This window comes from Galeopterus variegatus, unplaced genomic scaffold, assembly GCF_000696425.1.
Source record: "Galeopterus variegatus unplaced genomic scaffold, G_variegatus-3.0.2 Scaffold1059, whole genome shotgun sequence".
Classification (NCBI taxonomy): Eukaryota; Metazoa; Chordata; class Mammalia; order Dermoptera; family Cynocephalidae; genus Galeopterus; species Galeopterus variegatus.
The window spans coordinates 172219-186095 of NW_007727170.1; the positions used below are offsets into that span (position 1 = coordinate 172219).

At 51.4% G+C, this 13877-nt stretch overlaps 1 protein-coding gene across 2 annotated transcripts; it reads left to right on the forward strand.

Annotated features, from left to right (window-relative positions):
- Window positions 1-7274: 7274 nt before the first annotated feature.
- On the forward strand, window positions 7275-13657 carry CRABP1 (cellular retinoic acid binding protein 1). 2 transcript variants are annotated; one of them, XM_008574528.1, is made up of 4 exons: window positions 7275-7479; window positions 8013-8191; window positions 10132-10245; window positions 13379-13657. In XM_008574528.1, the coding sequence occupies exons 1-4, from the start codon at window positions 7410-7412 to the stop codon at window positions 13427-13429; spliced, it is 414 nt and encodes a 137-aa protein (XP_008572750.1). In that variant the 5' UTR covers window positions 7275-7409; the 3' UTR covers window positions 13430-13657. The 2 variants fall into 2 exon arrangements, with proteins under 2 accessions (XP_008572750.1, XP_008572751.1); XM_008574529.1 differs by lacking the exon at window positions 10132-10245 and having other exon boundaries at window positions 7324-7479.
- The last annotated feature ends 220 nt before the right edge of the window (window positions 13658-13877 follow it).

Genomic DNA, 13877 nt, shown 5'->3' on the forward strand with positions numbered 1-13877 from the left:
CCCACTGCTCTACTGGGTGACCTGGGGCCAGGCACCCCCATCACTGGGGCTGGCGGATAGGGGATGAGGGCGCCCCACTGCTCTACTGGGTGACCTGGGGCCAGGCACCCCCTTCCCTGGGACTCCGGGTACCCATCTGTACAATGAACCAGCAGAGTGGGGTGATCAGATCATGAATCTGGGGCCAACCCACCTGGGTTCACCTCCCAGCTCTGTCCCTTACTACCTGAGTGACCTTGGGCATGGTACTTCATCTCTTGAGCTTCAGTTTCCTTTTCTATAAATGAGCATCCACCTCACAGGACAGCAGTAAAGAATAAATGAATGAATTCTCACGAAGCACTTACTCCAATGCCTAGCACATAGTAAAAATTCAGTAAATGTCAGCTACTTGTATCTATTCTACTAAGGGACTCCGTGGTCCCCAGGACCCCTTCAGTCCTGAGCTATCTGCCCTCTGACTGCTAGTCCAGTGCTCCTTCCATGCCATTCACCTAGAAGAAACCCCCCAGGCAGGACAAGTGCAGCCCCAACGCCATTCTTCCCAGGAATCCAGCTCTTTGTCCTGTTTTGCTGACTTCCAGATTGTCCCCAGCACAGTGGCCCCAGCCCCCACTCCAGAGGGCTGCCCTGAAGACCCCCACTGGGACCCTCTTCAGAGCCTCCAGCTTTCGGGGATTGAACTCTGACCCTCATTCTTCCAGCATGAATTCGGCCTGCCTAAGGGCATGAGGCTGAGCCAGTGGGCCCCTGGGCGGCGGGGGAGGGGGCTGCTTGAGGCTCTGGCATGTCTCCAGGCAAAAGTAGCAAAGCTCAGCAGAAACGTCCCAGACAGGGACGCAGGTCAGTGGCCTGGGAGGAGCTGGAAACTTGGGGTCTGTGAAGCAGGAGCCAAATTCGAGGCTGCCAGCCAGAGAACAAAGGGGTCTTGGAGAGAGGGCCCGGGCCTGAGCTCCCCACCCTTGAGAAATCCACATCGAGAGAGGAAAGATACGCCAGGGACTGGCCACACCTCATAGGCAACTGCATCCAGCTGAGGAGACCCTTTGGGGGGGCAGAGGGGAGGAGTGGCCTAGACTGGAATCCCTAGATCCTAAGGTGAGGTCACCTGACTCTGAGGGGAGTCCCTTCTGCAGAGAGCTCCTTGCAGATTGTCCTGTATTGGAGCTGGGGCTGTCAGAGGCCTCAGAGCCAAGCTCAGCTCCAGTCCTTTGCCTCTGCTGTGTCCTCAGCCCAGAATGCCCCTCCCCCTTTGTCTGCCTGTTAAGTTCCTGGTCATCCTTCAGAGCCCTGCTTAAGCTTAATGTCACATTCTCTGGGAAGTTCAGACTTGCCAGAAGTTAGATGCCCTCTCCTTAGCTCCCGGAGTGCCTCCTCTTGCCCCCTTCATAGAAATTACCACATTATCACAAACTTTATCTGGGTGCCTCTATCTTCCCTACCAGCCTATGAGTTCCCAGGCCATGTCCTTTCACCTCTGAACCCCGTGCCTGGCACATAGTATTTCCTCTAAGAGCAGTGAGTCTACTCCTGGATCTTACTTTCCAAGAGTCTTTGCTCCAGAGATTCAAAGAGCAGTTTTTCCAGCCAAAACAATAAGGGGATCCTGAATGTAAGCACATGTGTGCCTGAGTGCAACAGATACACAAGGCACCCTAGAATGTGCTAGGGTCCCACAGACATAGAATTAATGATAGTTGTGTTCAGCCAAGAAGTCCTCTTTGCCTACCTGCCAGTGCCAGTTGTATCTCCTTGAGCTGAGCATTAAGGCCCCAAGATCTGGCCCCAACCTTTACTGTCCAGTCAGGCACTAACAATCTCCCAGACCATGCGCCACCAGAATTCCATTTGGAACTCCAAGCCCTTGTCACCAGGCTTCCCACTGCCCCGTCAGAGCTCTTCTCTGAAGCTTGGGATACCTTCCCAATTTCAAATGTTGTGGAGATCCCTATTACCCACACCTTTATCCCATACCAGGCTCTCCTTCGAGCCCTAGAGTCCACAGACTATGGCAAACTAACTCCCTCATTCTATAGGCCTTCTAGAATGCTCCTTCCCATTGCTTCACTGAAGTTCATGTTCTAAACACTTCTATCTGCTTGTCCCCATGAACCTCAAAGATATTATATCCAAGACAAAATTCAGTATCCTCCTTATGAAATTGTCTACCACTGTCGGGTTGGTGGTTTAACCTTCCATGCCAACTGCAAACTAGAAACCCAATGCCTGTTTCTCCTTATCCCTCACCTCCAACATGTAATCTGTCATCTCGTCCTTACTAATTTTACTTTCTAAATATTTCTCACATCTGACCCCTCCTCAGGCTACAGCCTTCTTTATCTTTTGCCTGGACCTTTGCAGGAGACTCCTCGTTGGTCTCCATGTATCAGCTCTTGATCTTCTTCAATTCATCCTCTGTACAGGCCACCGGAGGGATCTGTTTGAAATTCAATCTGATCAAGTCACTTTTCTTCTTAAAAACCTTCCATGGCTCCTCTTTCAGTGGAGTTGACTGAGTGGGTTCTATGAGACACCAGCCCTGCAGGACACTCCACAGATATAAGACAATAAATTTAGGAAATGCTGTACACTAAATGCCCCTCTTCAAGTTTCATAATGTGCATTAGCATCTTAAAGATGGCTTCATTACTGTCCTCAACTCCAGTGTCTTAATCTCTGACCATGCTCGCCTGTGCCTTGGGTCTTGTCTGCTCCCACCTCTACTGCCTGAGTTCATCTATTTCTCCTGCACCTTCTATCTTTCCTTTAGTCTCTGCCTTCAGCCTATAAATATGTTCACATCTCTTCCCTTCCCGTGCACAGTCATGCTTTTTGAAACAGTCATCTACATTTTCTGATTCCAATTTCACTCTTTCCTTTCCAAACTCAACCCATTGCAGCCTGCCTTCAGATCCTACTGCCTCCTGAAAGCACTCTGGCCACAGTCACCAAGACTGTCTTGCTGCTCACCTAGGGGACACTTGGAGGCCCTTGACTCCATGAACCTCTCTGGAGCAGTTCCTCTCTGGAACCTATTACTGTTGGCCCATCCTTCCTTTTTATAAATGCCATGCCCCTCGGATGGTAGGACATCGCCCTCAGGTTTTCCTCATCCCCGTCCTGCTCACTTTGGCTGCCCCTGCTCCATCTGCCCCCTAAACACTGAGATTCTCCAAGCTCCCTTGGCCTTCTGTTCTTCTCTTTCTGAGGCCCGTCTCTGGGAATCCCATCCACACTCATGTCTTTGCTGGGCACAGACGATTCCCACACCCCTGTCTTCAGTTCAGACCTTTCTCCTGAACTCCAGAACCACACCTCCCACTGCCTGCTGGATCCTGGACACCCCAGACATCTCAAACCCAACACGTCCCAGACAGAACTCATCTCCTGCCCATGTGTGCCCCATAGCAGCCAGTGAGACTACCAAGGGCACAACCTAGAAATCTGAGTGTCACTCTGGCCTCTTGCTCCTACGTCCCCATCCCTACCAGTCACGTAATATTGTAGGGCCAACCTGGCTCCACAAGAGAATCATCTGAAAAACTTGCCAAACACAGCTTCCTGGGCCCTGCCCCTGACTTACTGAATCCAAATCTCCAGGTCTGGGCCTAGGAATGTGAATTTCTGGAAAGCTTCCCCAGGCTGCTGTGATGCCTGCCTTGAACCACAGACTGGCCTTAGGGAACCACCGCTCTGTAACCCATCCGCTTCTCCTGTCCCCTGCCACCATCAGTTCTGCTTGCCTAGTTCAGGGCGACAGCCTCCTTCCTGTGCTCCTGATAATATGCTCACTCCCTCTGGTCCATTCCCCATGCTGCAGCAGTGGCAACTTTCCGGAAAGTGCAATAGGGCCTTGGCTCACCTCTGCTTAAATCTTTTCTGTGTGCCCACCCTGGAACGCTGCCTTTGTGGGCCTGTGTCCTTGGTGGAGTGACTTTTGCTCACCTCTTTTTTTTTTTAAATAAAAGATGACGAGTAAGGGGCTCTTAACCCTTGACTTGGTGGTGTCAGCACCACGCTCACCAAGTGAGCCAACCGGCCATCCCTACACAGGGATCTGAACCCATATAAATAAATAAATAAAAGATGACCAGTAAGGGGCTCTTAACCCTTGACTTGGTGTTGTCAGCACCACGCTCACCAAGTGAGCCAACCGGCCATCCCTACACAGGGATCTGAACCCATGGCCTTGGTGTTATCAGCACCGCACTCTCCCGAGTGAGCCACGGGCTGGCCCTTCTGCTCACCTCTTAAGCCTCACCTCCTACCTCACCCTGTCCAGGCTACACACTCCAGCCATGCTGAAAGGCACATGGTCCTGCTCACCTCTTAAGTCTCACCTCCTACCTCACCCTGTCCAGGCTACACACTCCAGCCATGCTGAAAGGCACATGGTCCTCAAATACCCTTTTTCACAGCTCCTGTCTTTGATGTGTTGTTCTTTCTGGTTGTTCCTCTCACTCTCTCAGTCCCTCTGGATCTAGTCTTAAGGCTCAACCCAGGCCGAGCTAAACGCCTACTGCTCAGGCACTATTAGCCCACATGGTGATCATAGCGTTTCCAGGTTTCTCCCCCAGTTTAACAGTGAATGCTCACGACAGGACCTGGATCCTGATTGGTCACTATCCTCAGAGCTGCACCCAGTTCCTGGCTCAGAGAGGGGTCAACAAGGGTTAGTGAACAGAAGGGTAAAAGAAGGGAGGGAAAGAAAGAAGTCAGGAGGGCTTAGAGGATTTGCGTGACTCTGCCAGTCTGTTTTGAGGCCCAGGCTAAGAGCTGGGTCTCTAACTAGTAGGGATGCTGCTCTGGGTCCTGAGGCTGGGTTCACAGAATTACCATGGTGGTGTTTTTCTGCCCTCGTGGCTCTGGATTTCCCTGGTAGCCAGGCGAGTTATGTTAGCCTGCCCTCCCCATTTCATGTGCCGCCCAATGAGGTTTGGGGCTTCTGAGAAGTCCTGGCCCCTCCTGTCTGCCCTGGCCACCTCTGAACTTCCATTAACAAGGAGAGTGGGTTCACAAGGACTTTGGGACCACTCCACTCTCTACTGCCGAACTGGCTGTGCCCCCCTCCTTCCTGGACCCTGTTCCCACCCTTGCTTAGTACCTGGACAACAGCACCAGTGTCCTCCTGCCACAGCAGCCCCAACCGGGGGGTGGACCCCTTCTCCCGGCCCCTCTTGCCCCACCCTCCTTATTCCTTTACCGTTTTCTCCCTCTGACCATCCTCACAGGGTTTCCCTGGGCTATAAACCATGGTACCGGCTCCCGACTTTGCTGCCCTCCTCCAGCCTCCTGCCCCCGCTCCATCCCTGGCCTTAAGATGGCTGAAGCCATGCTGGGGAGGAGTACTGGATGGGGGCAGAGGCCTGCACTAGCTACATGGCACCCCTGTTTTCTCCCCTCACTGTAGAGACACCAGACCCACTACAAAGTTGGTTTGATTTTATGGGTTTGATTCTTCTGCCTCCCACACCCAGGTCCAGCTACTAACTTGCAGGTCCCAGTGCAATATGAAAATGCAGGACCCCATGTTCAAAAAATATTAAGAATTTTTTTTTTTTTTTTAAAGATGACCGGTAAGGGGATCTTAACCCTTTGACTTGGTGTTGTCAGCACCACGCTCAGCCAGTGAGCGAACCGGCCATCCCTATATGGGATCCGAACCCGGGGCCTTGGTGTTATCAGCACCGCACTCTACCGAGTGAGCCACGGGCCGGCCCAAAAAATATTAAGAATTTTAAGACAGCAGTAGCAGAGCATTCCTGCTTTTCCATTTTCCAATCCAACCATCAGGCCCTTCTAAGTGCATGGCCCTGTGGGACTGCACAGGTCGCATGTGCATAAAGCTGGCCCTGCCCATGCCCCTTTCCAGCTAGTGATGGCTGCTCTCCTCTCTTCTGTCCTCTGCTGCTTTCTTAGACAGCTCCTCGGGACCTCCAGGTGGGAGCCCAGCCAGCCACCTGCAGAAGCCCAGGACTCTGCTCAGCAGGCACTCAGCACAGGTCCCCCAAGGCCTCAGAAGTCTTCACCCCCACACTCCCTCTGGGCTTCTCATGGTACTGAGCCCCACCTGGTTGAGCCTGAGGAAGGGAGGACAAGCTGATAAACAATCACTGCTCTCCAGGAGTTCAGTTTATAGCAGAGATAAGACCTGACCAAGAACAGGACCAAGCAATGATCCTGTGAGTTCACAGAAAAATAACCACATTTGATTAGGAAACTGAATTTCACAACAGACTCCATAAAGATGGGCTTTGATGAATGGGCAAGATTTTATTAACCAGAGGAGGAAAAGGGCACTCCAGGGAGAGGGCACAACATGGGCAAAGGCTTAGAGGGGAAGACACGTGGCAGGTTCCAGAATACTGAGTTGTGCAGTTTGGTTGAGGTGCACGGTTGGTGAAATAGTGGAAAGAGGCTGGAAGGAAAATTTGGGGTCTGCAGTGAAGAGCTGGAAGAGCTGCGGTGAGGTGTTTGTTCCCTTTACTGGGGACAATGAGGGAACTTTGGGTGTTTGGGTGTGGTGCGTATTCGGGAGTGAAGGGAGAAGGAAGACTTCCTCAGCTCCCCCCCGCCCCCAGCCTGCCCACAGAGTGCAAAGCCTCACTTTTCCACAAAACAGGCCGCACCCACCCTCAGTTCTGGAGCTCATTCAGTCCATCCGACTAAGGGGCGGCAGCCTGGGCTCGCTCATGCCTGCGAACGCGGAGGACCCAGGATCTCCCAGGAGCCTACGTTCCGCGCGGCGGTGCCCAGGCCGGTGCGTGTGTGTGTGTGTGTGGCGGGGGGGACTGGGGCTTTCCCGCCACTCGCTCCCATTGGACCCGCGGGTGTGCGTGCGGCAGAATAGGATCCAGGACCCGGGAGAGGAGGGGACCGGCTGGGCACACCCAGAAAGCCCGACTGGGGATGGGGAGGGAGTGGTTCCCATCTCCTGATGGCCCCCACTACCCACTTTATTTTAACTTTCTGTTATGGATATCTTCAAACATACACAAAAGTAGAGAGAATGGTATAATCATTCCCCAAGTCCCCACCGCCTGGCTTCAACAATTATCCCCTCCTGGCCTATCTTGTTTCGTCCAACCCCTCTCCCACCACCCACTTTAAAGCAAGATGTGGGTGGCCCGGGGGTAGTGGAGGTGTCCCCCAGTTGTAGGAGAGCGGGTGACGGGCCTGCACCACTAGAAAGTGGAGTGCAGAGAGGCGGAATGGGGGCATGGTTGGGCGGGGAGCTGTGCTCACGCGGGGTAGGGGCTGCGGGGGGGGGTGGGGGGCGCTCTCCCAGTGACTCAAGGCGCGCGGGGCTCGGCGCACAGCGCCAGTCTCCGCCCTGCAGCGCCGAGTGTGCCTGCTGCGCCGCCGCTGTCCGTGCCTGCCGCCGCTTTCCCGCCGCCGCCACCGCCACCATGCCCAACTTCGCTGGCACCTGGAAGATGCGCAGCAGCGAGAATTTCGACGAGCTACTCAAGGCACTGGGTAAGCTGGGGTGGACGGTGCGCCCCGACGGCGAGAGGGAGGTGACTCGGGTCTGGAGGGAGTGGGCGCTGGGGAACCCCACGCAGGAAAGAGTCCCCGGGGCGATAGATGACCCCATCTCTTAGGCGCACCCTGTCTCGGAGCGGCGAGCGGAGCCCGGGGCCCACGCGTCCAGTAAAGGTTTGTTAGATGTTTGGCACCTTCCCCGACGGTTCGTCCTTTATTACGTGCTAGATAATTGCGAGGAGAGAGTACTGGAGTGCAAGAAGGGTCAGGGACTTTAAATTTGGGGACTCAGCTTAAGACCAGGCTCTGCCGCGAATTCACTGTGCAACTCGGGTAAAGCCACGTACCTTCTCTGAGCATCAGTATCTCATCTTGAACACCAGGGCGAGGGCAAGGAAACGAGTGGATTTTAAGGCCCCTGTCTAAAGTCAAAGGGTTTAGGAAGTGCCCTACCAGTCCCGGGACGACGGGCCGGTAGCGATGCCCCGTCACCCGAGCCGGTGGCGCAACCGCCGTTCCTGGCGCAGGTGTGAACGCCATGCTGCGGAAGGTGGCTGTAGCGGCTGCGTCCAAGCCGCACGTGGAGATCCGCCAGGACGGAGATCAGTTCTACATCAAGACGTCCACCACGGTGCGCACCACTGAGATCAATTTCAAGGTCGGAGAAGGCTTCGAGGAGGAGACAGTGGACGGACGCAAGTGCAAGGTGAGCCCCAGAGCCCACGCAGCGTCCCCGAGTCCCTGCTCCCTGCCCATGGCCCGCTGCAGCCAGAGGAACCGATGTCTCCCCTAGCAGCCTGTGGCGCGCTTTCTTTGCAGGGCGTGTGCACGCGCTGTTCTCAGAGAGGGTTTGTACAACCTGGTTACCCTGGGCTCAGGAAAAATTCCTACCCACATTCGCTCCCAACCCCATCCCTAAGACGCCTCCCGAGGTGCTAACAGCCGCGCTTAAAGCGCGGGCTTTGGGTTGCGCGGCGTTCCCAGCTGTGGCTTTTGCAGAGGTTTGCGGCGCCCTACGCGCGAGGGCGGGCGGTTGCAGGGGCCACGTTTCCTGTCTCAGGTGGAGAGGCAGATCTCGTGTGCTACCCTCTCCCTCCACCACCCCCCCCCCGGGGGTCCCTGGGCCGCCTGGGATCACTGTGGATCCAGTTTCAGCAGTCCCTATGGCCCCGGCACCTCTCCCCTCCCTCCTTAGCCTGGTTGCTTAAAGGCACGGCGGATCTTTCCAAAAGCAACCCAAGTTCTGTCTGGGAAAATGGACTAAGTGCCCTCTCTTAGTCCTCAAGGGCAAGAGTTTTTTTATTTCTGTGTACGTCGGCTGCAGGGATGAATGAGTGGATTGAAGCAACGGGTTGTACATTCCTTTTTTGCATAGGCAAAAATTGTATTTGGTTAAGCAGATTAAAAAATAATCACTGCTGCTACCACTTATCTAAAAAGTGACAAAATGTCTCCCTCCCTTTCTCCAATGTTTAAAAAACGAAAAAAGTCATAACATTCCAGAGAGTGGGAAATTGTTTGTTTCACCTTTCCTGAGTGGTGCCTGTCTGATCTCACAGTGGGACCTTCTGGGCACTGGGCTTGGGAGAAGGCAGACACAGCCCCTCAGGAGCAGGTTGCTCCAGGAGACAATCTTTGGCTCCCAGAATTGGCATAGCCTGAAAATGATGTCGGGGCTGAGATATGAGGCCCAAGTCGCTGCATTGTTTGCGAAGACAAAAGAGCAGGATAATGTAGTTAGAGTGAAGGCCTGGGAGTCTAAGGGAGAAGGCCTGGCTTAATTTGGGGATATCCAACGGTGGGTAATTCTGATTTAAAAATCAAAGGTTTACACAACAGCCTGTAGAATGGGGCTTTATCTCCCAACCTCAACCTTGCCTAATGAATGTGTCCCATGTGTTAGTTAAAAAGTGATTATGTGCACATTCAGTACTGCCCGCCCCTCCCCTAACCCCACCCTCAACCCAGCTATACCACACTTTGTGCAGACACTGGGGAAAATTGCAGGGAATCGCTCCTTTCGCATCCTACCTCCAACAGCATGAAGACCCTTCAGATCAGTTTTTTTCTAGATGGATGTAACCTGGAAAGTGGCAGCATTTTTATTCTTGGAGCCAGAGATGCTCAGGTTTATCAGAGCGCTACATCTGATGAGAGCAAAAAGAATGGAAGGTCTTATCCCAAAATCCCTGCAGGAGCTTGTGCTCCTGATCTGCAGACCAAGGATGTGGTTGCAAACATGGTGTCCTAACCATTCTAAAATTTTGTGGTTCTGATGTGTAGGTTCTTGTCTTTGAAATCCAAGTTGCTTGAAGGGGTAATCCATTTTGACATAAATGAATCATCGCACATTCTAAATTTTATTCCTAGAGATGTAAAGTGTGCCTAAGGCTTTGCGGCTTCAGTGAGTGGGTATATGCGTGCATGCGCGCGCGTGCAATACAAGGTATGTTTATATCCCATCAAATCCATGACCGGCACTCTGAATTTGGACTTTACAGGGCTCAGCAGAGAAGATTCTGTGCCCTGCTGACAGGGACCATGTGTTGCTTCTCTGCGCAGCAATTATTCTCCAGCGTTCATTGTTGTCTCTGCTCCCGCTGCGGAGACTGTAATTAACGTCACTAATGGTTTTGCTGCCTGCAGAGTTTAGCCACTTGGGAGAATGAGAACAAGATCCACTGCACACAAACTCTTCTTGAGGGGGACGGCCCCAAAACCTACTGGACCCGTGAGCTGGCCAACGATGAGCTCATCCTGGTGAGAGCCCTTGGACCCTCAAACAATCCCAGAGTTCCCCAGATGATGCCCGAGGTGGGCCACACAAACATGTCATCTTCACTTGCCCATTCAGAGAAAGACATCATTTGCCCTGGGTTAAAAATTGAGCAGAAAACTCTAGATGACAATTTAGGTCAGAGGAAATCGTTGTTAAATGGTTGGCAGGAGAGGTGAGTAGCTCAGACAGCAAGACAGGGTTATGGACAGGCTGGCGTGCCTGCCACTACCATAGTAATACATGCCGGTGGAGGTGACATGCTTTAAGCCAACCTCCCGTCCAGCTGGCTCAGAATGATCTCTGTGAGGTCCCCAAGCTCACACAGCAGAAGGGATTTTTTTTTTCTTTGCGTTCCCCATTTGGCTGGCTGGGAAAGGTTTCAGAAATTTTCATTACATCGGCATTCAGAGCCTTAGAGGACACTTTTACCCCCGGACTTGCAAAATCCAATGGCCTTCAGGAGCCAGGCAAGTAATGATAATTTGGGAAGTGTGAGTGCAACCCAATGTGGAGGGGTAGGGCCTTAGATCTGGACAAGGTGGGCTCTTCCTTAAAAGTTTTAAGACTGAAACATTTTAAACACCCCCAGCCAAAGTAAGCTTATGTGGCGAGGCCAAGTTAGAAACCCCTATCGTTTAATCACATACCTCCTCCCCTGTTTTTAGGGTAGAGCAGCAAGGACAGATGGGGAGGACGGGACAAGTCCCACATCACTCTCCCTTTGTGTTTCAGAACTGACCGTGCTTTCCTTGTAACCATCTTTTTTCCCCCAGACTGGAAAAGGGAAAAGCTGTCGTGGATAACCAAGAAATTATATCCTTTGTTCTCCATCAGGCATATTTTGTTAAAATCTGCCCTGTTTTAGCGAATATCACCCCAAAATGTTGGGAATAGGAGACAGCGAGGTGTGGTATGTGACCTGAGCATGGCTCTTCCCTTCCCAAGCTCCAACCCCCCGCAGTAAAATGAGCGGCTGCGCTGAATTCTGATCCCTGAGGTCCCTCTCAGCCCTGAAATTACATGTTTATTCTGCAAGAAGACCCTAAATTGAGCTGTCTCTATTACTTTAACTGAGACTGCTTTATCTCTTTCTCTCTCTCCTCTGTCCTTCCCTGGGATGATTTAACATGCTTTCTCCTTTCATAGAGAAGGGACTGGCTTAATTTGCAACCTGGCTAATGTTGTTTCCAGGGGAAGAATGCTTGATGAGGTTGGGGAGCAATTTGAGGCTGAAACTTGGAAACTTAGGAGAAAAGGCACATATGGTTTCCTGGTACCAGAGACAGCAAAGAGGGAGATGATTTTAGAGGTCTTGAGTGTAGCTGAGAGCTAAGTAGGATCGGTTTGCTCTGAGAAAGTGTGATTTTATTAACCTCTGTAGCACCCTAGAAGCCAGAGTCACAGACCAAATCCTGCTGGAAGGACTTCACTACTTCCAAAGCCCCTACCACCCCCTTTACAATTCCACTCATGCATCCTTCCCTGGCTCAGCAAAATATATACAAGCCTCCAGGGGAGCATTAATTCTTGGCATTTGTGATCTGAAATGTAGGCTTTTGTTTCAAGGCTTATTATCAGTAATAAATTTAAAACGTAGGGAGATGTAGTCTCCATATAACAAGAGGCAAATTAATCTAATTAAATTAAAATAAGCTCTCCCAGTGCCAACAGTAAATTGTCTCCAGGCTGTAAGTTGCCTTCCTTTGAAAACTGAGTATACTCCCTCAAACCACTCTGGAATACTCTATAGAGAGTTTCTTTCGGGAACCTCTAAGCGTAGTTTGCAGGCTGAGAAGGCCCCTTCAAATGTGATTGGAAATGTGGCAATTTCTTCCCATCATGAAGCCATTTGTCAGCCTGGGTGAACTGACAGCTAGAACAGTTACTGCGTGGGTAGAGTCACATCCCCAAACATTGGCATTCCATTTGAAACTTCATGGCCATAAAGCTCAAAGCATTCTGGAAAACTTATATGGTTCCGAGGGGTCCAGATGTCTGAGAGGTGGATTTATGGTGGGAACTCCACCCTCCACATACCCCCAAAACACAATCATCTGCACTCCTCACTAAGGGGGAAAGAGGGGTGGACAAAGGAGGTGTCCAAAATCATGTATAACTGCATCATTCTGGCCAGGAGATCCCTAGTATGATCCCCGTGAGAGGCCCAGGAGAGCAGGCTTGTGAGTAATTGCTAGTTTTTGGAAAAGTTGAGACAGCTTACTTATGGGCAGTATCATTTCAGGGGCCAGAAGAAAAACTGTCCTCTTCCATCTGTGGAATGGTTCGTGTCCTCCCTACAGCATGCAAACAAAGAGCTATAGAATTTTAGCTGGAAAGAGCCTTTGGATCATCTTGTTCAATTCCACCCCTCCCCTCAGCAACACCCCCTGCTTCTCCCTCCCCCAAACAGGCCAAGAGAGGAGAGACTTACCCAAACTTACCCAGCTGTGAGTTACAGAGCTAGGTCTGCATGCCAACGCTATCCTTTTGCAGCTGAGACCAATTTTCTAGCTTGCAGGTGACTTGGGTGTTACTTATACAAGGGGGTCTTCAAAAAGTTCATGGAAAGATTTTGTATTTTCATTCTATTTTTCCACGAACTTTTTGAAGTATCCTTGTACAAAATGTCAGGCTGTCTCCCAAGCTAGATGGCTGCTTTCTGGAAAGCAGTTCTATTCCTTCTCCAAAGCAATCCCATCTGGCTGGTCAGCGCTGGACCCCATGGCTCCAGCTGCCCAAGCCCCTTGCTCTTTTGAAGTCGTTTGAAAAAAGACAGAACCACTTAAGGAATGTCCAATATGACATTCTCCCCTTTCAGTTTAATTTCAAAACCAAAGCCAGGAAATTCTCATTTGTTATGTCAGCATTCACAGGTTCCAGAAGCAAAGGAAAATTATATATAACATAATTCTATACCCTAGTTGCCTCTCTGCCAATAGAAAGCTTAAGGGGGAAAAAAAAACCCTAGCACTTTGCATGAGCACACAGCACAGGAAATTGAATGTCTGTTACAAAGAGTTTTTAACAGGGCAGTAAGTGGCCTTATTGGTGATATGCTTTAAACATTTTTGCACAGGCATGTGCACTGATTGGTTTTCCTTTTCTTCTCTGCAGACGTTTGGCGCCGATGACGTGGTCTGCACAAGAATTTATGTTCGAGAGTGAAGGCTTGTTCACACTTATGGGATGGGACGCAGCTTTCCCCAAGGAATATGTCATAGGTCTGAGCTGCTGGTGGACCACCCCCTTTCCCCTAGCAACATTAGGTGATCCCATTTTCCTCATGACAAGGTCGTAGTGTTTTCCCCAAGGCCTTCGTGCCTCTTGTATCCCTGGTACTCCGTAGTTTGATATTTGCACGGTTTTATCAGTCATTAAACTGGTTGGACACATCTCAAGGCTTTTTCCTTTTTCGATTGCCTCTTCAGTTTTACGTGGGGGTTACTGTGTGCTGCTGTTTCTTGTGCTGTGTTGGTCTGTGGCAGCTCCAGCCTGCTGGCCTAGGTATAGTGCTTTGAGCATCCATCAGCTGTTGCAAGCTGGGCTCTCACAGACTGACTGGATGCAGACTGCAGATCCAGGTGCGATTGGACCTCACAGTGTTGTTTTTTAA

Bases quoted from the DNA above. Each gene is read 5' to 3' on its own strand.
- CRABP1 (XM_008574528.1), top strand. From the start codon at position 7,410: ATGCCCAACTTCGCTGGCACCTGGAAGATGCGCAGCAGCGAGAATTTC. The intron at 7,480-8,012 runs GTAAGCTGGGGT...TTCCTGGCGCAG, and splicing joins CGAGCTACTCAAGGCACTGG to GTGTGAACGCCATGCTGCGG. The intron at 10,246-13,378 runs GTGAGAGCCCTT...TCTTCTCTGCAG, and splicing joins CCAACGATGAGCTCATCCTG to ACGTTTGGCGCCGATGACGT.